Source organism: Physeter macrocephalus, chromosome 1, assembly GCF_002837175.3.
Source record: "Physeter macrocephalus isolate SW-GA chromosome 1, ASM283717v5, whole genome shotgun sequence".
NCBI classification, from domain to species: domain Eukaryota; kingdom Metazoa; phylum Chordata; class Mammalia; order Artiodactyla; family Physeteridae; genus Physeter; species Physeter macrocephalus.
In genome coordinates this window covers 35,438,109-35,461,309 of record NC_041214.2, presented here as the reverse complement: position 1 = coordinate 35,461,309, position 23,201 = coordinate 35,438,109, and the positions used below count along the sequence as shown (strand labels likewise).

General features: G+C 35.4%; 1 protein-coding gene across 5 annotated transcripts in view; it reads right to left on the bottom strand.

Annotated features, from left to right (window-relative positions):
• The window catches only part of ACAD11 (acyl-CoA dehydrogenase family member 11), a 115,984-nt gene that overhangs the window by 63,737 nt on the left and 29,046 nt on the right, over positions 1–23,201 (bottom strand). For all 5 annotated transcript variants that reach the window (XR_003679737.2, XM_024131892.3, XM_024131893.3 and 2 more), the window contains 8 exons: positions 17,169–17,310; positions 16,375–16,496; positions 14,365–14,471; positions 12,914–13,040; positions 6,971–7,048; positions 6,199–6,337; positions 1,878–1,985; positions 8–106 (listed from right to left, as the gene is read on the bottom strand). Coding sequence is in view for 4 of the 5 variants with exons in the window: in XM_024131892.3 (XP_023987660.1) it covers positions 8–106; positions 1,878–1,985; positions 6,199–6,337; positions 6,971–7,048; positions 12,914–13,040; positions 14,365–14,471; positions 16,375–16,496; positions 17,169–17,310 (922 nt within the window). In the remaining variant the exon portion in view is untranslated. The remainder of the gene's footprint in view (positions 1–7; positions 107–1,877; positions 1,986–6,198; positions 6,338–6,970; positions 7,049–12,913; positions 13,041–14,364; positions 14,472–16,374; positions 16,497–17,168; positions 17,311–23,201) is intronic.

Sequence of the window (23,201 nt, the reverse complement as noted above, 5' to 3'; positions counted from 1 at the left end):
TACTCACCAGTGCACCACCATTTCTTGCCGTTAATTACATAGCTATCTCCATCTTGCAGGATGCTACATTCAATATTTGTGGCATCACTTGAAGCTACATCGGGCTCTATAAATAAGCAAAGGCTGAATTTACAGGCAGGCAGACACCATTAGTTTACAAAAGACACTTAGTTAAAGAAATGTGAACTCTTTGAGGACAGAGGCATCTTTGTCTTTTTCATCTTCCTACCCTTCCCCCATTCGCCCAGTTCTCCTACAACCTACATATAGTAGGTATTCAATAAATGTGCATTGGAAGAATGAATGAATAAATGAAGTATTTAGAACAACTCAGATAGATCAACTATCCGAATTGTGTTCTTGGCATCCTCAGTGATATATGACTTGGGATACAACTCAATCTTTTCTCCAACCATCAAACTGCATTAAAAATATCGTACTTTACTTCCCACAATGAAAATCTGTACTACATATTTGCAAGCCAGATTTACCCACCATAGGTTTAGTATCTTAAACAACTTCTTTTTTATCTTTTTTGTAAAAATTAATTTTTATTGGAGTATAGTTGATTTGCAATGTCACGTTAGTTTCTGCTGTACAGAAAAGTGAATCATATATCTACTCTTTTTTAGATTCTTTTCCCATATAGGTCATTACAGAGTATTGAGTAGAGTTCCCTGTGCTATACAGTAGGTTCTCAGTAGTTATCTGTTTTATATATAGTAGTGTGTATATGTTAATCCCAATCTCCCAATTTATCTCACCCCTCCTTCCCCCACTTTCCCCCTTGGTAACCATAAATTTGTTTTTGACATCTGTGACTCTATTTCTGTAGTATCTTAAACAACTTCTAACTGTGCCTTGCAAATTCCATCAGGAATGCTTTCACCAATCTATTTATTTTGCATTCTATAAAGCTTGCTCAACACTTATGTCTTCAAAAAGTTTTTCATAGGACACTTTTACAAGACTGCTTTACTGCATTGCATTTTAGAACTTACAGGCTAGCTCTCAATCATAGTAATCTGCACTTGTTAATGTGCTGCTCTTTTGAATGGATCCTTAAGATATTTTATGTGTTCTCTTTCTAAAATTAGAGACCCTCTTTCTTTAGAAAAGGAGGTGTGTACTCTCCTTATTTTGTAATTAATTAGAGCTTTGTAGACAACACAGCATACAGCAGGTGTTCAATAAAGGCCTCTTACTGGTTTAAATGGAGATCAGTTTTGCTATTATAAATGTATGCAATGTTACAGAAGGACAATAAAATCTGGCCAAAATCATGGCCAGATGAAATTGAGTTTAATTCTAAACTCAAATATGAAACAATGATTTTGTCCTTTGAAGAGTTCTTAATTACTGTTTCCTATGTACAAATGTACCAAAACCCATTTTTATTAACATGCTCCTAGTTTAATTACCCCACATGATTATAATTTGAGCTATATGACCAACACTGGTGAAAGTTCTATTTTTCTGGGTTTATGGCAGAGTTGAGTAGTTTTTAAGTGTCAATATAAAATTATCACAAAGATCAATATTTCATACACTAGGGTAAAAAAGATCTTAAACACCCACAGATGGCAATTTTAGATGCAAGTCAAAAGGTTATAAAACTAGGTTTACTCTGCTGCTAATGCCTAAAGCAGGCTACCAGAAAACATCATCTGGTGTCCTCCCAAAGGGGAGGACAATTTTATTCTACACATTTAAAAATGCCAAAAATTAAAATTGGGCTCACAACAAACATGTTCACATTTCTGGTCACAGGCAAATTTGCCTGAAACGCAGAGCCACATCCCACATTTCTTCAGTTCCTCCATAACAACTGGGAAGAGTGGCTGCACAATGGGAGAATGTGACTGATTTGCTCTTACCTGTCATACAGAAGCAAGAGGCAATGCTCCCTTGAAGAAGAGGCTCAAGCCACTGCTGCTTCTGTTTCTCACTTCCATATAGGTGAAGCACCTCCATGTTCCCTGTGTCTACACGTAATAAGGAAAAGCACTTGTTTTGCATTTAAAAATTTATCAATGTGAAATCCAAACTTTATATAGATAACAGACATGAATCTTTTTAGAGCAAATATTTACTAACAAAAATATTTTGAAACATAACAGACGAGATTGGGTGCATTCAGGGTGGCATGGCCGTAGACTAAACATAATAGTAAATACAATTTACACGGAAGGTATGCCATAAGTAGTTACAAGTACATGGCATTTGGTGCCTATTTATTCAACTTGTTCTGAATCACAGACACTTGTCTACTTCATCCCAATGAAGCATGGCTCTAATGAGTTTTAACTCATTTAGGACTGAGGAAAATAATTTACTGGCCTAACCTTTGCCTGCTATCTTGCAAATATACTCTGCTTGGAGTAACTGCAATGCTCTTAGAGAACAATTAACATTACTTATTACTGAGACTCCTGTTCCTCAAACACACCCTGTGCTTTTTAACTTCCACATGTTTGCTTGGGCCAGGCCTTCTCTCTGGTGAAATTCTACCTGTCACTCCTAAGTAAACTTCTGCTTCTGAGCCATCTCCATTGTGAATACTCTCCAGCTACCCAATCAGAAATATCTCCTTCCTTTGACCTCACATAGTAATTATTGTCTTTTTACTGCTAACACTGATCTTACTTTTGTGATCCCATACCACCTAGAAAAGTACTAGGTAATATCTCAAGGATGCTAAACATGGAATCCCTGCCTTGGATAGAAAATGACAATAGATAACTTCAAAGACCCTCTCCAGCCCTCAGAGGGCATTGTGCAATACATGATACACTGCAGTATCACTCTCAGGTGAAAAAGAATGCTTCATGTCTGCTGTGGAGCAAAATGCTCTAGATGCCTTTTTCTGATTTTCACTCCCATCAAATTTCTAAAAATACTCTCTAAAACCTTTCTCTTGAATGCTGATTACTTATAAGATTTTGAGGAAGAGTTTTTCAATATCGTCTCTTACAATGATATTAAGGACAGCTATTGAAATGCCTATGAAAATTGAGCTAAGTCTAAGTTAAGTCTCTCAAAACATGTTTGCACTCTGTTCAGGCACCCCTAACAGGGCTCAAGTTATATTAAAATGCACACAATTCCAAGTAGATTAACACAAGCTTAAAATTCTTTTCAACTGAGGGAGAAAATGAGTCTTGAATTATAATTAATGAAGTTCATTGTTTTCTTTGCTTGTTTTAAATCCAGTGTTTCTTGTAGTTCGAATGAGGTAAATACTGAATAAAAACTTTCCAAAAATTAGTTTATTCTGAGAATCTGACAAACCAAAGTTATCATTTATAGTTTCGTTAAAAAAAAAAGCCTAGATAAATTACTTTCACAAAAAGAAAAAATTTCCCCCAAATTAGCCTAAAGGCCCCCAAATTTTCTAGTAACGGCTTTAGAATTAAAATGACTATTTTCAACATTTCAATATACAATATTGTATGACTTATTGATGGGCAAAAAAACCAAACCAAAACAAAACAAAAGGCAAATCAGAAGACTACGTATGTGTCCCATAATATTTTATAAGTATTTGGGAAATAATTTGGGTATCTTGAGTAGAAATTCATCTCATATACACTTAAGAAAACTCTTAAGTATTTAATCAACATGAATTATATTCCCTTCTTTATCTGCTTTGTATAAAGCATAACACAATGCTCTAAAACACAATAGCCCAAAGGCCTTCATGAAGATATCTCCACTACAAAGAGAAAATGCCTAGTTTTCTACCTATGGTTTTATACATCTTGTTTGCTGAGGACAGTTGCTTATCATACTTTGGTCAAAGAAAATGTATTTCCCTTGCCAATTTTAAAATTTCATTAGTTTGGTGGTATCATACTATAACCGATAGACTAATGAAATTTTAATACTAGAAAAAAGTCTATGACCATCTAGTGAAAAGTTCATAGGTCAAATGGAAAAATAGCAGCACAGCTGCATCTGCAATGGATGCCTTCTATAGCATTATTTTTCATATTATAACCCATTAGTGTGTCATAAAATTAATTCAATGGAATATGACTAGCATTCTCTGAGAAGTGAAAATAGATCAAAATAGAATACATTAGACTAGACTCAGTGGAAAATATATGAATTCAGGTAGTAAGGGAAACTTGTTTCATGAAGCCTTTTTTCAGTAATATATGTCTCTCCCCTCCTCATTTCCATAAATCAATCCATGAACACACACATACAACTTCATATGCTACATATTGGGTCACAATATAAAATATATTTCTTACTATGAGTGGCAATAAAAAAAGTTTTAAGCAAAAGACTACCAGTTCTCTTTCCACAAAATTATGCTACCTATGTAGCATGATATAATAGCTACACATAAAGAGATAAAATCTTTAGAAACTCTGTGAAGAGATTTATTTACTTTTACAGTAGCCTCATTATTGGATTAAAATGTAGTCATCAGTAAATAGACAAATCAGTGTTTTGAAGAGAGAAAACCATATCTGGGACAAGTTCAACAATTATCAGAGGTTTATGGACTATCTTAATAATTCCCAAGAAATGAGAGTCAAAGTCCAGTGTGGAAACACTTCGAGAAGCAACTAGATTGTGTTTTCTCTGACATCCAACATACCTCTTTTGGGCACTTTCCCGCTTCACTAACTCTTGTTGGGAGGCTTCAGTACCAGGGCCATACAATAAGCACAAAAGGCAAAACTGAGGCCTAACTTGTGCAGGGACACTATAGGATATTATACAATTATCCTTCTACTACAAATCAAATGCCAGTCCTTGACTGGAAGCATCAAAAATAACCACAGTAACTTGGGGGAAAAAAGACAAAAGACATATCAAGGGTCTATCCTAGACCTACTGAGTCAGAATCTCCAGGGATGAAGCCTGTGAATCTGGATTTTTTAAAAGCTTCTTAGGGGGTTCCTTCTGCAAATTGGGTTTGAAAACACCTTCTAAAGACTACATTCCCGGTTTATTCCTTCCATATTACCTTTTTAAAGAAAAGTTGGCCTCCTTCCCTCATCCTTCCAATTTTTCATGCCAAAGTCCTTGAAGGCATCCTTGACTCCCCCATTAATACCTCATAACCAATCAGGAAATCCTCTTGGCTCTGCCCTGAAAATATATTTAGAATCTTTCCACTTCTCACTCTTTCCACTGCTACTCCCTTGAACAAATCCCCATCATCTCTCACCAAGACCATCACAACAAGACTCCCTGCTTACTTCCTTCTCTCCTTTTGTTAATTCTCAACATAGCAGCCAAAGGGATCCTTTTAAAACTGAAGTGACATCTTGTCACTCCTCTGCTCAAATCCCCATTTCACTGAAAGTATAAGCACTCACCTGCCCTATAAGTCCCAACATACAAGGCCCTTTCCTCTCTGATATCTTTTGCTATTCTTTCCCAGCCACACTGACCTCCTTGGCTATTCTTGAAATACACCAATCACACTCTTGCTTTAGGGCCTTTGCATTTTATGTTCTCTATGCTATGAAAACTCTTCCCCCAGATCTCAGCATGATTAACTCTCTCACCTTCTTTAAGTCTTTACTGAATGTCATTTTCTTAATAAGGCCTATTCTGAGCCTTCCATCTTAAATTGTTATACACATTACCTGTCCCTCAGCATTCGAGAGCTCCCCTACCTTGCTGTTTTTTTTCCCCAAAGCACTTTTCATCTTCAAACTTACTATATAATTACTTATTTAATCTAGCTATTGTTTTTTTTTGTCTCTCTCTATTAGAATGCCAGCTCCATGAGGCAGGAATCTTTGTGTATTTTATTTCATGATAGTTCCTAAAATAGTGCTTGGCATATACTAGGCAATTGATAAATAATTGGTGAGTAAATTGAGAGACAGTGAGGCTAACCAAAAGATTTAAAACTTTATCCATTCTAACTAACCATAGATATGTTTAATACCCAGTTAGAAAACTGGAAACCTTATATGGCCAATCCCTTTGGTGGTGACTTCTATTCACTAATACTCTTAATGTAATGATGTTTAATAAAAGAATAATCCAATGAGAACTTTAGGTCCATTTTAAAAAATATTTAAATAAAAGTAACTGAAAGTAAAATTATAGACAAATTTATAAATCAATGACTGTGTAGAAAAACTTCCTTGTCATAAAATAGAGAAATTTTAAACACTGCTCAAAATATCTGAGAAAAGTTCTGTTTTAAAATAATGTAGTAACCTGGTGCTTGGCAGTTAAAGACATCTGGAGCAAAAAAGCATTTTCCTGTTTCTTCAGCAATCAAGGCATAGTCTACTTGGCTGAGACCGCTTACAGCTGGCAAAAACAAGTTCCAGAGGCCTTCTGCTTTGGCCATTTCCTGTCAAGGTGATGAATATGCCAGAGTTATCATAATTTATCATGACCTAAAATTATTTATTTTTAAAAGATACTGGTATTTATGCCTTTTGAACTTATGAAATTATTTATTTCATTGTATCCTACAATGCAAGTAGTTATTAATTCATTATAAATCAACAATTTTTTAACAGTTAAGCTTCCTTAGATTTGGCTGAAAAACTAAATTTGCTTACTTGAGTACTTCTTATTGAATCACAGCGATTATAAAATCTACATCTGAGCATAATTATGCCAAATATACTATTTTGTCCATTTCAATTCCTAACATGTGTTAAAATTTGAAAACATGAAATTTGGATTAAGCCCATGTGGGAAAAATACCCTGCCTCAACTTCAGTCTCAAGTGAGTAGTGCTGATTGTATTTTTAATTTGAACAGCTGTTAAGAGGCTGACTTCATCACATACCATACACAACACACTATGTAACCTAATTTGTATATTACAGATTCTATTTTTAACTGTAAAAAAAAAAAGTTATAATTGATATAATTATCCTCTACATATATAACAACAGAAGTAACAACAAACTAAGGTCTCAAAAAATGCCTGTATATAAATTCTCCACTTTTAAGGTTCTCTTATTTTTCTTACCTTGAGTTTATCAATCACTAAAGGTTTTTTCCACTTGTCTACTGAATTTTCATTTTGAACATAGAACTCAATTACCTCCTTAAAGTATAAAAGGAAAAAAAGTTCATTAGTTAAAGTTAGAAAAGTAAATAATGCCATAAACTGCTAATATCCAAAGTAAACATGTTTAGGTGAAGAAGCTTTTTCAGCTGCTACTGAATCAATAAAATTTCTTTCTAAAACCAGACACAGAAGTATAAAAAATTCTAGATGTTTGCTCCTCACAAAATTATGCTGCCTCTATATTAGAGGATTAACTTTCAAAATCCTATACCAAGATTTGAGTGTTCCATTTTCAGCAATGTGGCATACTAGATGGTCACAGAATCCCCTCCCAGGATAATACAACTGAAAATGCTGGGTAAAATATTAAAAATAATTTTAAAAAAATACATGTAGTAATAATACATAGCTGTGCTGGAAAGAAAATAAGGAAATTCCTCAGAGGCCAGGAATACAAAAGCCTGACTCTTCAGGTGTGAGTGAGTACTGGAACCAACTTTGTCTGGGGGATGTAGGCTGATCTATGTTCGCCTGGGCCCTAGTTTGCAGTGGGCCACATAGGCAGGGGTCAGGAGGTGAAACCAAATGCCCCATACAAGGCAAGATGGAGGATCAGAGCTCACCACTTCCCTCCACCAAAGCCAGGATGCCTGATCAGCAAAACCTAACTGGAAAAAAATAGAAAACAAAACCAAAATCCCACCCCTCAGTGGTAGACCGAGGGAATAAAGGCCATTCACAGGACGGAAGAGAAAAAAGAAACATTTCTAACCTGAGCCTGTCTTCACCCAAGTTTGAGATCTTAATTCACAGACCTATGGAGCCCTAAAATTTTGAGTCAAAAATTAAGTTTACAGTGTTCCTGGTGACAATGCTTGAAAGCACCTGGCAGAAGCAAAAGCAAATTCACTCTGGAGGAAAAGAGCTTTTATAAAAAGTCTTAACTAATCCCTGCAGATAAAATTCCATTCCAAATAACATGAGTTCAGAATGAAAAAATACTAAACACTCAAGGTAACAAGCCACCATTAGCAAGAATTAACAAAAATAATAGTTCAACAAAACAGAATCACACCTGCAAAGGCCACAGATAGAATAATGATCAAACACAGAATATAAAGTATTTGTGTCCAGTAGATTTCAAGAATAAAGGAAGGAATTAAAAGCATGACAAAGGGCTATCAAACTTGGCCAGACAAATTTGAAAAAGAACTGAATGCAACTTGAAGCAAAGAAAAACCATAGTAATTAAACTTAAAAATTCAATGGCAGTGATTCTCAAACTTTGGTGGCATCAGAATCACTTGGTAAAACACAAGAACCCAGGCCCTATCCTACTTCAGTGAGTCTACTTCTGTATTCCTACTTCTGTAATCTTAACTAGCTCTCTAGGCAATTCTGACACAATCCAAATAATGAGACCCACTGCTCTATGCAAGGTTGAAAAGTAGATTAGATACAGCCAAAAAATAATAATAATACATTGAAAGAAGGATCTGAAGAAATTATTCCTTTCTTGAGAAGCACAGAAATTCAACAGAAGGAAAATATGAATGGTTAAAAGATACGATGATACAGAGAGAATCGTTACTTCCCTTTTCTCAGGCAAAAAAAGGAAAATAAAAGAAAAAAAAAAAGGTAAAAGTTTATTAGCAGATTCTCATTAAAGGAGCTTGATCCAAGAAGAAACATCTGAGTTGTAAGAAGGAATAGTAAATAAGGTGATAAATACATGGGTAAATGGATATTTAAAAACTAGCCACATAAAAAACAATAACAATAATCTCTAATTTGTGCAACTAAATCAAGATGAACTAAAATATTGGACTATAAGGGCCTTCTCCAATATTTTGCTATTAAAGCATCTCTGTACTTATTTTCTACACATAGGCTAGTAGAGTTACTGTATTAAAGGCTATGAACATTGGCCAAAACTCCAAATTACAAAATTATTTTCTAAAATTGTTTCATCAATTTACAGTCATATAAGTAATATGTTAAAATGTTCCTTTTATTGAAGCATGGCTAGTCTAGAATACAGTTATATTTAGTTAAAACTTCAAGAAGACAAAGGAGGGCTCTTTCACAGGCACCAGGATGAATAGCACTTGTCATTCTGTCAGGAAGTCAGTTAAGTTGGAAGATTTCCTGTTTAGGGTTGTTTATTATTTCCATCCCTCACATTACTATGGAAATAGTCAATGCAATTGTGTTTGATAAGATATATGTTATGTAATACATGTACAAATTCCCCATCTGTGACTACCTCTCTGTGACACTACAGTTCTGAGAAATTAAATTATATGTTATATATAATATATATAATTATTTAAAAATTTGTATTATTTAATACTTCCTGTTCTAAAGTCTATCGATTTGGAGATTTGCAAAATCTATTTGTGGTATGGTAGGAGTCAGAATTAAAATAAAATATCTCATTACAAAGAAGCTTTCTTTAATTCTTTAAGTATGAAAAAGAGTTTACTGATGAAAAAAGAAAGCAGAAAATATGCTTGGTGCCTGATCAAGTCTCCCCAAATATCACCTTTAACATCTAACTTTCTCATTCACTGATTGAGATACTGCTTTGTATTATGCTGGTTCAGAATCTTAAATCTGAGCCTACAAATAATTTTGCCATATAATATGTTTTTTACTTTAAACTTAAGTCCATTAGAAAAAAAGAAGCAACAGTTCTCCCCTAGTATATTATTAAACTCGGTAGGAAAATATGACTAATGTTATCATTATGTTAAAAGTGTGTTCTCAGGGGCTTCCCTGGTGGCGCAGTGGTTGAGAGTCCGCCTGCCGATGCAGGGCACACGGGTTCGTGCTTTGGTCCGGGAAGATCCCACATACCACGGAGCGGCTAGGCCGCTGAGCGTGCGCTCCGCAACGGGAGAGGCCACAACAGTGAGGCCCGCGTACCGCAAAACAAAAAAAACAAAAAGTGTGTTCTCAGATATGTCATGTTGCTAGTTCCTGTTTTACACGCTATTTTATTAGGACTCCTCATCCATTTTAAATAGCAAGAATTGTCCTTTTTTTTTAATTTCTTTTTTTCTTCCAGTTTTATTAAGATATAATTGACATACAGCACTGTATATGTTTAAGGTATATGGCATAATAATTTGACTTACATACATCATGAAATGATTATCACAATAAGTTTAGTGAACATACATCATCTCATATAGATACAAAATTAAAGAAACAGAAAAATATTTTTTCTTGTGATGAGAACTCATATTTCATATATAACATACAGCAGTGTTAATTATATTTATCATGTTGTATATTACATCCCTAGTATAACTGAAAGTTTACACCTTTTGACTACCTTCAACCAATATCTCCCTCCCCCCAGAAAGAATTGCCTTTTAACATTTAAATGGATGATGGGTTCTGATGTTCTTACTTTATGATATCCAAGGAGTTTCAAAAGGTCATTAGAATAGCATAAACGGACCTTATTTTTTCCCATTATAGAAAATTGGAAAAATGTGTAAAGTATTAAGAAAAGTCATCAAGAGTCTTACTAGCTAAAGATATGTACTATCAAGATGTTAGTGTATTATATGATACAATCTTATTTTCTAGATATGACTGTTTGTTTTTATAAATGTAGTTATAATCATATTGGATAGAATTTTATAGGCTTTCCCCCCTTCTATTTTGAAAAAGCTAATTACTTTTCAAATGTGTATGTTCATAAACAGGGATTAGTACAGTCCAGAATCATTCTTCAGGATAAAATGTTTTTACGGATGTTAGTACAAGTTTTTAAAGAAAGAAAAAGCTCACATTATTAGATGTAGATATATTCCAGATTTGAAAGATCTGCAGACACAAAATGATTATGGCTTTCCTTGCCACACAAAATGTTGATAATCTTTCCTTTAAAACTAGAGTGCTCTTTTTATTTATCATAAATCATTTTCCTTTATTGAAAATTCTTTGTAAATATTTTAGTAGCTGCATGATATGAGGTTCAGCAGATGTATCACAATCCAATTTGTAACACCTCTTCTGTGCTACATGCTTCCCTGGATCGCTCATTTACATTTATGAATGAAAGAACATGGCTACTTGGTTTCCTCTCCCAATTTGAGTCTCCTTTGAATAAATCAGGAAGGCTGATAGGAAAGCTGGGGTCTACACCAAACCCACCGCTGGAAAAAAAAAAATGGAGGAGCACTAACCTTCATTTGAAACCCTGGCTTCTTTGAAACACATCATATGCTTTTTTAGAGTACTCTGGCAGTCTTTTGTCTGCGGCAAACACCATTGCTACTCAGGAGTGTCAGAAACCAACTCAAGCAGCCCACCTATTACAGGTTAATTCTTAAATCAAACATCTTGACTTCTCTTCCTCTTCTCACGTTTGCTCTCCACAATAGGCAATCATAGGGGACTCCATTGTAAAAAAAAAAAAAAAAATGGTTACCACCTGAGTTACAGTCCTCTCTTACTTAGAAATTCTTCTGAGATGTGTTAAGGTTTTTTCTTTGGTATGATCCACTCTGCTTCCCAAATCCTTTTCCATTCTCTTTTCAAAACCTTTAGTCCTGTGATGTGTACTTCTCCTGTTTTTGTGCTTTTACCAATTCCATTTTTAAAAAATTTCTTTATTGTTAATTCAAGAGGATTTTATTTGTGTGAGGGGAGGTAAATGCTGATTTCAGTCTGCCATCTTGAACTCAAAGTGTTGCATTTTCTTTTTAACACCCAAAAGTTCAGAATTTTATTTTTTTATTTTTATTTATTTATTTTTTTTGTGGTACGCGGGCCTCTCACTGTTGTGGCCTCTCCCGTTGCGGAGCACAGGCTCCAGACGCGCAGGCTCAGCGGCCATGGCTCACGGGCCTAGCCGCTCCGCGGCATGTGGGATCTTCCCGGACCAGGGCACGAACCTGTATTCCCTGCATCGGCAGGCGGACTCTCAACCACTGCGCCACCAGGGAAGCCCCAGAATTTTATTTTTAAAAAATATTTTAATTTTATACTGGAGTATAGTTGATTTACAATGTCGTGTCAGTTTCAGGTGTACAGCAAAGTGATTCAGTTATACATATATATATTATTTTTCAGATTCCTTTCTCATATTGGTTATTACAGAGTACTGAGTAGAGTTCCATGTGCTATACAGTAGGTCCTTGTTGATTATCTATTTTATATATAGTATATTTTATATATATAAATTTTTATAATAATTTTTATCTTTTCTTCATAGCATTTATCTCTTACTTAATGTCTTTCTTTCATGCTAAAGTATAAGCTCTGTAGAAGCATAAGCCCTGTCTTCTTGTTCTTCCTTTTACTTTCAATGTCCTAACCCATTATTAGGTACCTAATAATTATTTGTTAACTGAATGAATGAATGTGTCACATAACTTGTCTACTCTCAGTGAATTTACTGAAACTTAACACCTTAAAATAGTAGCTTGTGGGGGGAGTGATGGTAGTATCTGTGAACAGCTTGAAATGATATACAAAATTTTCTGGGTATGCCTCTCTTGTTTAGCCTACAGTTCTCAATTGTCAAAGGGGCCCATTAAAGAAAAAAAAAGGCTGAAAGTCACTGCCTTAGGAAAAGACCCCCAAAGTAGCATTTTACTCTAAAATATTTAAAGATCTCAACTTTGTAAACCACGAATTCCCTCTGACTTAATTTTAATTCCACAGATTTATCTGTGGCATTCCCTTGGCATATTTTAGAAGCTTGGAATTTCTCAGGATCAGGTTCTGTAGCAGTTCAGTGCTAAGGTGAGGAGGGGCATCTAGGTAAGGATTGACTGCAAAGAAATTATACAATGGTACTCCTAGAAGCAGAGATAACAGAAGTAATTCTTCAATAGTCTTGGAGCACAAACACATTCTGTTTGTTTATAGAATACTTACCTTTTCAGCTGGGAGGATGTGTTGTTTCATGAACTGCTTCACCCTAGTAAGAACTTCCTGGCCTGTCCTAGTCTGTACAAACAATTGTCTGGTAGTATCAGCCTGTGGAAGTGCAGTACTGAAAGTTCTTTATAAAAAAAAAAGTCACAAAGATATGCAAAACCATTATTTTAGATTTCTGAATAGAATGTAAAGTCTTCCCCCAGTCTCCCAAAAACATCTCTCAGAAGAAGTTTCCATATTTTGGAGTTTTTTGTCTTTCATGTTATGGAAGGAATGCAGAATCACTTTATTTTGAACATTAAACTTTAGTGCTTAAAGCACTTTTTGGAGAAAACATAAGCCTGGCATAACCTCAATCAATGGGAGTTTAAAATCTTTATTCAAGCCTCATATCAGAATCTCTAAACAAGAAGGCAAAGAAATAGAATACAAATTTAATAATTACTCTTAGTATATGCCTCACAAATACAACTGCTGGATATCATTATAAACAAGACCTTTAAAGATCATTATGAAGAGCAGCATCATCATTTGTTATGTTGTGGAGATTACAAATATTCGTGTATGAGATGAACTGTAAAACACAACTGTCCTAATGATATGCCATGGATACTTGTGGCTTGGGCAGAATTTCCAGGGACAGCATCATCCATGCATTCAGTAAGTGCTATATATCACACTGGTTTTTTTTTTTGTTTTAAATTTTGCTTTATATTGGAGGATAGTTGATTTACAACATTTACAATGTTTCAGGTATACAGCAAAGTGATTCAGTTATACATATACATATAGCTATTCTTTTTCAGATTCTTTTCCCATATAGGTTATTACAGAGTATTGAGTAGAGTTCCCTGTGTTATATATGGTAGGTCCTTGTTGATTATCTATTTTACATATAGTAGTGTGTATATGTTAATCTCAACCCCCTAATTTATTTCTCCCCTCCATCACACCTGTTAGATGGGAGTGTGTTTGGAAAAAGTGTATTAGATGTCTCAAAAGCGCTCCACTAATGGAGATATGAATTTCAAAGACTCTTATGAAATGTCTGAATACAGTTTCATGCAATGTCATGGTGGAAGAGAGCAACATTTCTAAACTTAATAAATCATCTTATATAATACATAACTTTAAACAGGTATATGTAAGTAACTTAAACATTAGAAGGAAACATTTGAGAATTTTATCAATATCTTAAAGGTTTATACATTCAAATTGGCAAAAAAAAACCCTTTTAATCATTAAATGGGTATTTTCTTTAAATCTGAGGTCAATTTATTTTCAAGCATAAAAGAGATTTACTAAAAAAAAAATTTACCATGATTGGCAGCAGCAATTCTGGTGTTGTAAGCAATAAAAACAATCCCTATCCCCCTAAAGTTTATGACCTTCACATACCTAATAAAGGCTCTAATTTGAGTTAGCCACAGAATCTATATTTTGCTTACCTTTTTGAGAGTTGTAATCCAGTTTCTGCCAGAGGTTGCACAATATTGGCAAACTGAAAGCTACTTTCAGATGCATTATTTCCCAGAAGATATCTACTATATACTCCCTATAAGTAAATTAATACAAAGTGATTAAAATTCATGGAAAACTATTCTTCAACTATCCAGTCTTTCCACAGTTTCCCAGCTACATGAATCACTAAACTTACGAGGTACTAAGCTATAAATCAGACTATCAGTTCTATTAATTTACATGCAGGCATAATTATACCACTCCAAATTAAAGAATTACACTTGTATCATTTGGTTAACATACTCTCATCATAACAGAATTATAACTGGAAATCAAACCAAACTTTAAAATGAGTTTAGCAGTTACTAAAGATACCAAATTGGCAAGTTATATCACCTCTAAAGATCATTGCTCTCCCTTCACAGTGGAGAAAAAAAAAAAAATCTAAAGAAACCAAAATAAAATTAAAAACTATAAAACCAAAGAGAAGGCAATGAGAGACTTCTAAGAATATTTTATCTCAATTTTTGGACCCCTAATTTAGGTGAAACTATTCTCCTTTGAACAGTGTTATTTGAATGCTCATCTGTTTTTCTTTCTTAATTCTCCATGTTCTGTGTTTCCAACATAATATACTCTCCTGTTCCCTGTCCCAAACACAATCAACTGAATTTCATTAGTTTATTTCTTTATATAATTCTTTGTACAATAAAACACTGTAGCAGTCTTTCCGTCATTTCCAATTTCACATTTCTAGTTAGAATGGAATGTTTATGATCATCTCTAAGGCTACTAACTACATAGTTTATGACATACATATTAATTTCAATCATAAACCATGTCAAGCTTTTATTTGAAATGAAAATACATTTTAAATTCAAAGCCTATCTGTTATCTCACTTTGGAAATTGACAGATATAGAAACATACCATAAACCCTATTTTGAGAAATACATCCAATCAACATGATTAACTAATATGATTAATATGATTCTAAACTACAGGATGAGATGTAAGACAACTATTTCCTAGACATTTCAGTTATTGGAGGACAGCATGAACTCTGAGGACAGGGAAAAATAACCATAATTTTTGTTAATCCTTCTTTTCCCATTCTTTTTTGTTTCTAAAATCTCTTATTTACTTGTTCTTCCTCCAAGCCCTAACCCCTTGCCAGAGATGAAGCATCTCAATTTCTTAAATAAACTAAGACTCAAAGTATAAGGGAGCTGAGTTAGTATAATGAAGAATGCATTTGCCTAAACTGTAAATTTAAAAAACTGAATTTATGTTCAGTTTTCTCTCAAAATTTATCACATAACTATCACATTATTAGAAAATGGAAAATGGACAATTAATTAATTATGTGTTTGAGTGAGCTTATCTACTCACTCAAACACATAATTAAGAGGCTTCTGTATGCTAGGTACTGTGCTGGCTTTGGGAAATACAATGATAATTCCTTCTTCCTCATCAGGCCTGATTAATAGGGTTTTATAATCTGAATCAGATATCATATAAGGAGTTTAACTCTTTCTTATATTGGATATTCAGGAAATAACCAATTCTCACATGCTTTTTCTCTTTTTGTTATTATATCTTTCTCTCTCCCTTCTTCCATCTTTTTGGTTTATTATACCAAAAAGTGATACCACATTTTGTTACTCAAATTTCTCCCTTGCCAAATTCCTATTCTGTAAACTCTGGATTTATGTTTTATCAATGTCTGGTATTTGTTATTATGGAAACTAAATTGATCTAAAGATAAGAATATAAGGGAATACCCTGGTGGTCCAGTGGTTAGGACTCTGTGCTTTCAGTGCCGGGGGCCCGGGTTCAATCCTTGCTAAGGGAACTAAGATCTCACAAGCAGAGCCATGATGTGGCCAAAAAGAAAAAAAAAAACAAAAAAAGGAATATAAAACCCCCAAAGACCAAAAATATTCTCAACAGTACATCAATAAGTAATGGTGAAACACATGTTACAAAATTAATTACCTGTGCTATTCCAGCAATTTTAAAATATGAAAGGGCAAGAAAGAAATTCCAGTTAGGAAGATTAGAATTAATTCCCCTGCAGCGGCAATATATTGAAATCAGTTCTTCCATTGATGGTACCCCTATAAAAACAGTACATACTGTAAACTTTAATAAGAATGTCATGGTGAATATTTTAAAATGTCATATTGCATATAAATATAAAACTGAACATAAAATTAATCCATATAACAAAACATTAATCCATATAACAAAACATTATAATCTATATAATTATATTATAATTAAAGTATTAACTATAATATAATATATTATCTTATACTATATTATTACTTATATATTATATTATAAATTATATTATATAATACAAATAATATATTATATTATTATTTATTATAATATCTTATACTATATTATTACTTATATATTATATTATAAATTATATTATATAATACAAATAATATATTATATTATTATTTATATTATATATAATAATAAAATATAATATTACAATTAAAACATTATGATGCATATAATTATAATCCATATAACAAAACATGCTCTAAATGTTGATTTCCAAAAGAACATTATATACAAATGATTATATTTTGTAACAAATTACTAGAAGTGGAATGATACATTTAAAAAAATCGATAGAATAAAATGATTTAAAAACATTTCAAGAAACAAAAGCTATTTATCTAAGATTACAATATAATCCTTTTATTAATTATGAAGAAAAATAAATATAATTTTATATTAATAGCAATTTAGGCAACATTATGTTTTCATACCTATGTTTTCTTGCAAATGAGGACTTTGACTTAACAATGGAATGGTCCTTGGCCAAAAGTAGAACACAGAGAGATGAGCCAAGTCTGACAGAGGATGACCAATGGTTGAAAGCTCCCAATCTAGAACAGCTACAACTCGAGACTGTAATTAAAAATAAAAAGGTTTTAATATATTAAATCCAAAACAACTAAAATAAGGAGATGAATTAAATAGAAAATATTGAAAATCATATATTCCAGCAAAAGCAAATGTGAGGCTGTAGTTTGTAGTCTTTACCCACAGTGGCACATTTCATTTATCAAATAGAGCCAAGTCCCCTGGTTCCATTGCTGGCCAGAGCTCTGCATTTTACTTTACACAGCCTTAACATGTCTACTAATGAACGGAGGCAAAAGCAGTTGAAAAGTTTCAACTGGGAGTAACTATAGTAAAGAAGAAATTCTAACAATTACTTATAATTTAAGAATCTATGCTCTGGTAATGAATCTTACAACATAACAAATATTACACTCCTATGACAATAGTAATTTTTTAAAGTAAGTTATTTCATGCTGTAGATATAAAACTATAATTGTTACAAAAGATGCTGTTTGTTTTATGAATACAAAATCCACCATTATATAGCAACATGATAAAAGAGTGGTATAATTTGGAACCAATAACACAGAAAGCTTTCCTCATTCTATTTTGTAACAATATGTATCAAGGGACTATATAGCTCTATATTAAGAACACAGGACATTCAACTGCAAATACAAGGGGAAAAGGCAATTTGTAAAATAATATGCATAGTATGATCCTATTTGTTTAAATAAAAAGGGTACAAATGAATATGTAAAGTTGAAAGAATATACACCAAACTGATAGCAATGGCTATGGTTGCTTCAAGGGACTGAGGCAGGAGGGATGGGATATGGGAGGAGACACTCCATTGGAGGGTTCTGTACGGGAGGAGTGACATGATAGGATTTGTATTTTAAGGTCACTCTAGCTGCTATGTTTTGAATAGACTGTAGGGGAGGCAATGAGGAGGCTGCAGCAATAATCTAGCCAAGGTTATGTAAGCCAGATAAAACAGTAAAGCTCACTTAGGCCATGCAAGGTACTGGGTTTCATGCCTTTATGTAACTTTGTGTGTGCTTGCACTCCCTTGCTTCTCTCACACACTTGAACACATTATTGTAGCTTTAAGGAAAAATGCGGTCTTTGGAATCACAGACCTGTATTCAAGTCCTAGCTCCACCATTACGGGCTGTGTAATTCTGGACAAGCTAGTTAACCTTTCTGATTCTCAATTTTTGCAGCCATAACATACACCTCTTGCATAGAGTTAGTGTGAAGATGAAATAAGAGCAGGTAACATGTCTATTTTGTTTACCAGTGTCTAGCTGCGAAGTACCTGACATACAGTAGGTGGCCAAAATGTATTTATTCAATGAATAAGTACAGAGCCTGGCATATAGCAGGCAATAAAAAATTTACCATTATGACTATGGGAAAAATTGATCACTGCTTCCTCTATGATTTGACTTCTTAAGACTTTTTATGGTTGTGGTTATATTGAATTATAAGTTACTATATTAGCTAGATTTGTTAAATTTGCTTAAAAAAGGGATTGGACGCATTTTTCTCTATACCATTCTGTTTGTTTCTGTGCTCTTGACGTCCAAAGAAAAGAAGATGATGTACTTAATTATGCTATAAATGTTTACCTTTTTTAAATTGAAAATTGGGAATTTTCCCTGGAGTTAAGTTTCAAGAAATTTGAAACATTTTAAAAGTAATTACCCACAAAGCTATAAAACAATAGCCAGTGAGAAAAACTGATGGTTCATCAAATTATCAATTAGTATAAATTAATTAGCAATGGTTTATTAGAATCCTGTCTATTCCTGTTTGTGTACAGAGCTATAAAAAGCATAGCATAACTTCTAGTGGATGAGGTGAACATTTACTAATTCATTTTGCTGCTAAAGAACTTAAAATGATTTCTGAGAGTTTTTCTGAAACCTCAGCACAAATGAAGCTTTTCATTTTGTTGATTATCTTTTACATTGAGTTTTATTTTCTAGGTATGCTTTTTGCCATATTGAATTTCTTTTTTTAATTTTTAATTTATTAAAAATAATAAATTGGGTCTTAGTTGCTGCACGCGGCCTTTCTCTAGTTGCGGTGAGCGGGGGCTACTCTTCATTGTGGTGCGCGGGCTTCTCATCGCAGTGGCTTCTCTTGTTGTGGAGCAGGGGCTCTAGGCACACAGGCTTCAGAAGTTGTGGCACGCGGGCCCTAGAGCACACAGGCTTTAGTAGTTGTGGTGCACAGGCTCAGTAGTTGTGGCTCCCGAGCTCTAGAGCACAGGCTCAGTAGTTGTGGTGCACAAGCTTAGTTGCTCCACGGCACGTGGGATCTTCCTGGACCAGGGATCGAACCTGTGTCCCCTGCACTGGCAGGCGGAATTTTAACCACTGCTCCACCAGGGAAGTCCCTTGAATTTTATTAATATGTATGTATATTACCTTTTCAAAACAAAAGAAACACATGCAATACAGTAGGACTGACAATAAATGAAGTAGGTAGGAAAAAAGATAATAATTTTTAATAAAGTGATAAAGCTAAGAGTAGGTTATTACATAAAATTAAATGTCACAGGTCATATTGATATATAGTTTTTAGTGTTGACAGCAGAATTTGCTCTGAGTTTTCTATGGACAAAATAAAGTATGAAGCATAATCAGTCACAATGTTTATAGTGCATGTAGATTAAAAACAAACCAGCTGCACTTGGGTTGCTTCCAAGTGCCCACCAACAGACGATTGGGTTAAGAGGACGTGGTATATATACACAATGGAATATTACTCAGCCATAATAAAGAATGAAATATTGCCATTTGCAGCAAAATGGATGGACCTAGAGAATATTATCCTCAGTGAAATAAGTCAGACAGAGAAAGACAAATACTGTATGATATCATTTACATGTGTAATCTAAAATATAATACAAATGAGTGCATAGGCAAAACAGAAACAGACTCACAGATATAGAAAACAAACTTGTGGTTACAAAGGTGAAAGGGGAGGGGAGAGGGACAAATTAGGGGTATGGGATTAACAGATACAAACTACTATATATAAAACAGATAAGCAACAAGGATATATTGTATTGCACAGGGAATTATACCCATTATCTTATAATAACCTATAATGGAGTATAATCTGCAAAAACACTGAATGACAATACTTTACTCTTGAAACTGAAACTAACATTATATTACAAATCAACTGTACTTCAAAACAAAGCCAAAAATCCCAGCTGCTCAAGAGTGACAATTTTCATGGAGAGATCAGTCAAGACAGCAGAGTAGAAAGACCATGAGTTCACCTCCTCTCATGAGCACACCAAAATAACAACTATAAGCAGAACAACCATCAATGAAAAAGACCAGAACCTACCAGAAAAGATCTTCTACAACTAAAAACATAAAGAAGGAACCACAATGGGGTGGGTAGGACAGGTGGACTCACAATATAGTCAAGTCCCATAACCCCAGGTGGATGACCCACGAACTGGAGAATAATTACACTGCAGAGGTTTTTCCACAGGAGTGAGAGGTCTGAGCCCCACGTTGGGCTCCCCATTCTGGGGGTCCTGCATCAGGAAGATGAGCCCCCAGTGCATTTGGCTTTGAAGGCTAGTGGTGCTTAATTCTGGGAGTCCCAGAGGATTGGGGGAAACAGAGACTTCACTCTTAAAGAGTGCACAAAAAAATCTCACACACTCCAGGACCCAAAATAAAAGCCATAATTTGATAGGAGCCTGGGACAGACCTATCTGTTGGTCTTGGAGAGTCTCCCAGAGAGGCAGGAGGCAACTGCAGCTCACCCTGGGGCCACAGACACTGATGGAAGCCATTCTTGGGAGCTCCTTCTACCATGTGGACATTGGTGTTGGCAGGCGCCATTGTGGAATCCTCCCTCTGGCTTATTACCCCCAGGATCCAGCCCTGCCTTGGCCCAACAGCCTGTAGTCGCCAGTGCTGGGGCGCCTCAAGCCAAGCAACTAACTGGGCAAGGACACAGCCCCACTCATCAGCAGACAGGCTGCCTTAAGACCCCCTAAGCCCACAGCTGCCTCTGGACATGGCCCTGCCTATCAGAGGGCCCAGGACCTAGCTCCAGCCACCAGTGGGCAGGGACCAGATGCAAGAAAACCACAATCCAGCAGCCTGCAGACACAGCCCATCTACCAACAGGCCAGAGACCCTGCCCTGGGACAAGCTTGGCCTCAGCCCTGCTCACTAGCAGGCTAAGTCAAGCTTCTGGACACCCCAGACCTGTGTCAGAAACCCACCCCCCACCAGCAGCAATCTGATACCATCTCTGGAATCCCTGGACCCTACAACCAACTCCAGGACCTTCTCTGCCTGCCAGTAGTCCGGAAATAACCCCAGAACCTGGCTTCACCCACTAGGAAGGTGGGCAACAACCCTAGAGTCTTCTGGACCCTGACTCTGCCAACCAGTGAGCCAGCACTAGCCCTGGGGCCCCCTGGGCTAGTTCTTCAGTCAGAGGCCTTATGACCCAGCCCCACCAACCAGCAGCCGGCAGCCTCCACACAAGACAGAGCCTAGCAACCAACCGGACTGGGGGCTAACCAAACGTACCAGACTGCCCACATATTCAGCTGGCCACAAGAGAAGCTCCCAGGTAGCCCTCACAGGGGGAACCCCTAGAGCATATAGCTTGGGAGATGAGAAAGAAGTGCACTGCTGGGATGCATAGGACATCTGCTACAGAAGGTCACTTCTCCAAGGTCGGGAAATGTAACTAACTTAGCAGATACATAAAAATACAAACAGCAACTTAGGCAAAATGAGGTGACAGAGGATCATGCTCCAGATGAAGAAATAAGACAAAGCCCCAGAAAAAGAAGTGAAGTGGAGACAGGAAATCTACTTAAGAAAGGGTTCAGGGTAGTGATGGTAAAGATGATGAAAAAACCCAGGAGAAGAATGGATGCACAGAGTGAGAAGTTAGAAGTTCTTAACAAAGAGTAAAAAAATATGCAGAACAACTGAACACAGATGAAGAATACAATAAATGACATGAAAAAATATACTAGAAGTAATCAATGGTAGACTAAATGATACAGAGGAATGGATCAGTGAGCTGGAAGACAGAGTAGTGGAAATCACTGATGTGGAACAGAAAAAAGAAAAAATAAGGAAAAGAAATGAGGACAGTTTAAGAGATCTCTGGGACAACATCAAGCACAATAACATTTGCATTATAGAGGTCCTACAAGGAGAAGAGAGAGAGAAAGGGGATGAGAACATATCTGAAGACATAATAGCTAAAAACTTCCCTAACCTGGGAAAGGCAATAGACATCCAAGTCCCATAAGTGTAGAGTCCCATAAAGGATTAACCCAAAGAGGAACATGCCAAGACACATTTTAATTAAAATGGCAAAAAGCAAAGATATAGAGAGACTATTAAAAGCAACTAGGGAAAAGCAAAAAATAACATATAAGGGAACTCCCATAAGGTTATCAGCTGACTTTTCACCAGAAACTCTACAGGCCAGAATGGAGTGGTACAATACATTTAAAGTGGTGAAAGGGGGGCTTCCCTAGTGGTGCAGTGGTTAAGAATCCACCTGCCAATGCAGGGGACACAGGTTTGAGCCCTGGTCTGGGAAGATCCCACATGCCATGAAGCAACTAAGCCTGTGCACCACAGCTACTGAGCCTGCACTCTAGAGCCTGCGAGCCACAACTACTGAGCCCGCATGCCACAATTACTGAAGCCCATGCACCTACAGCCCGTGCTCTGCAACAAGAGAAGCCACTGAAATGAGAAGCCCACACACCACAACAAAGAGTAACTTCCACTCGCTGCAACTAGAGAAAGCCATTGCGTAGCAAAGAAGACCCAACACAGCCCAAAATAAATAAATTAAATAAATAAATTTTTTTTAAAAAGAATAAAGTGATGAAAGGGAAACCCTACAACCAGGAATACTCTACCCAGCAA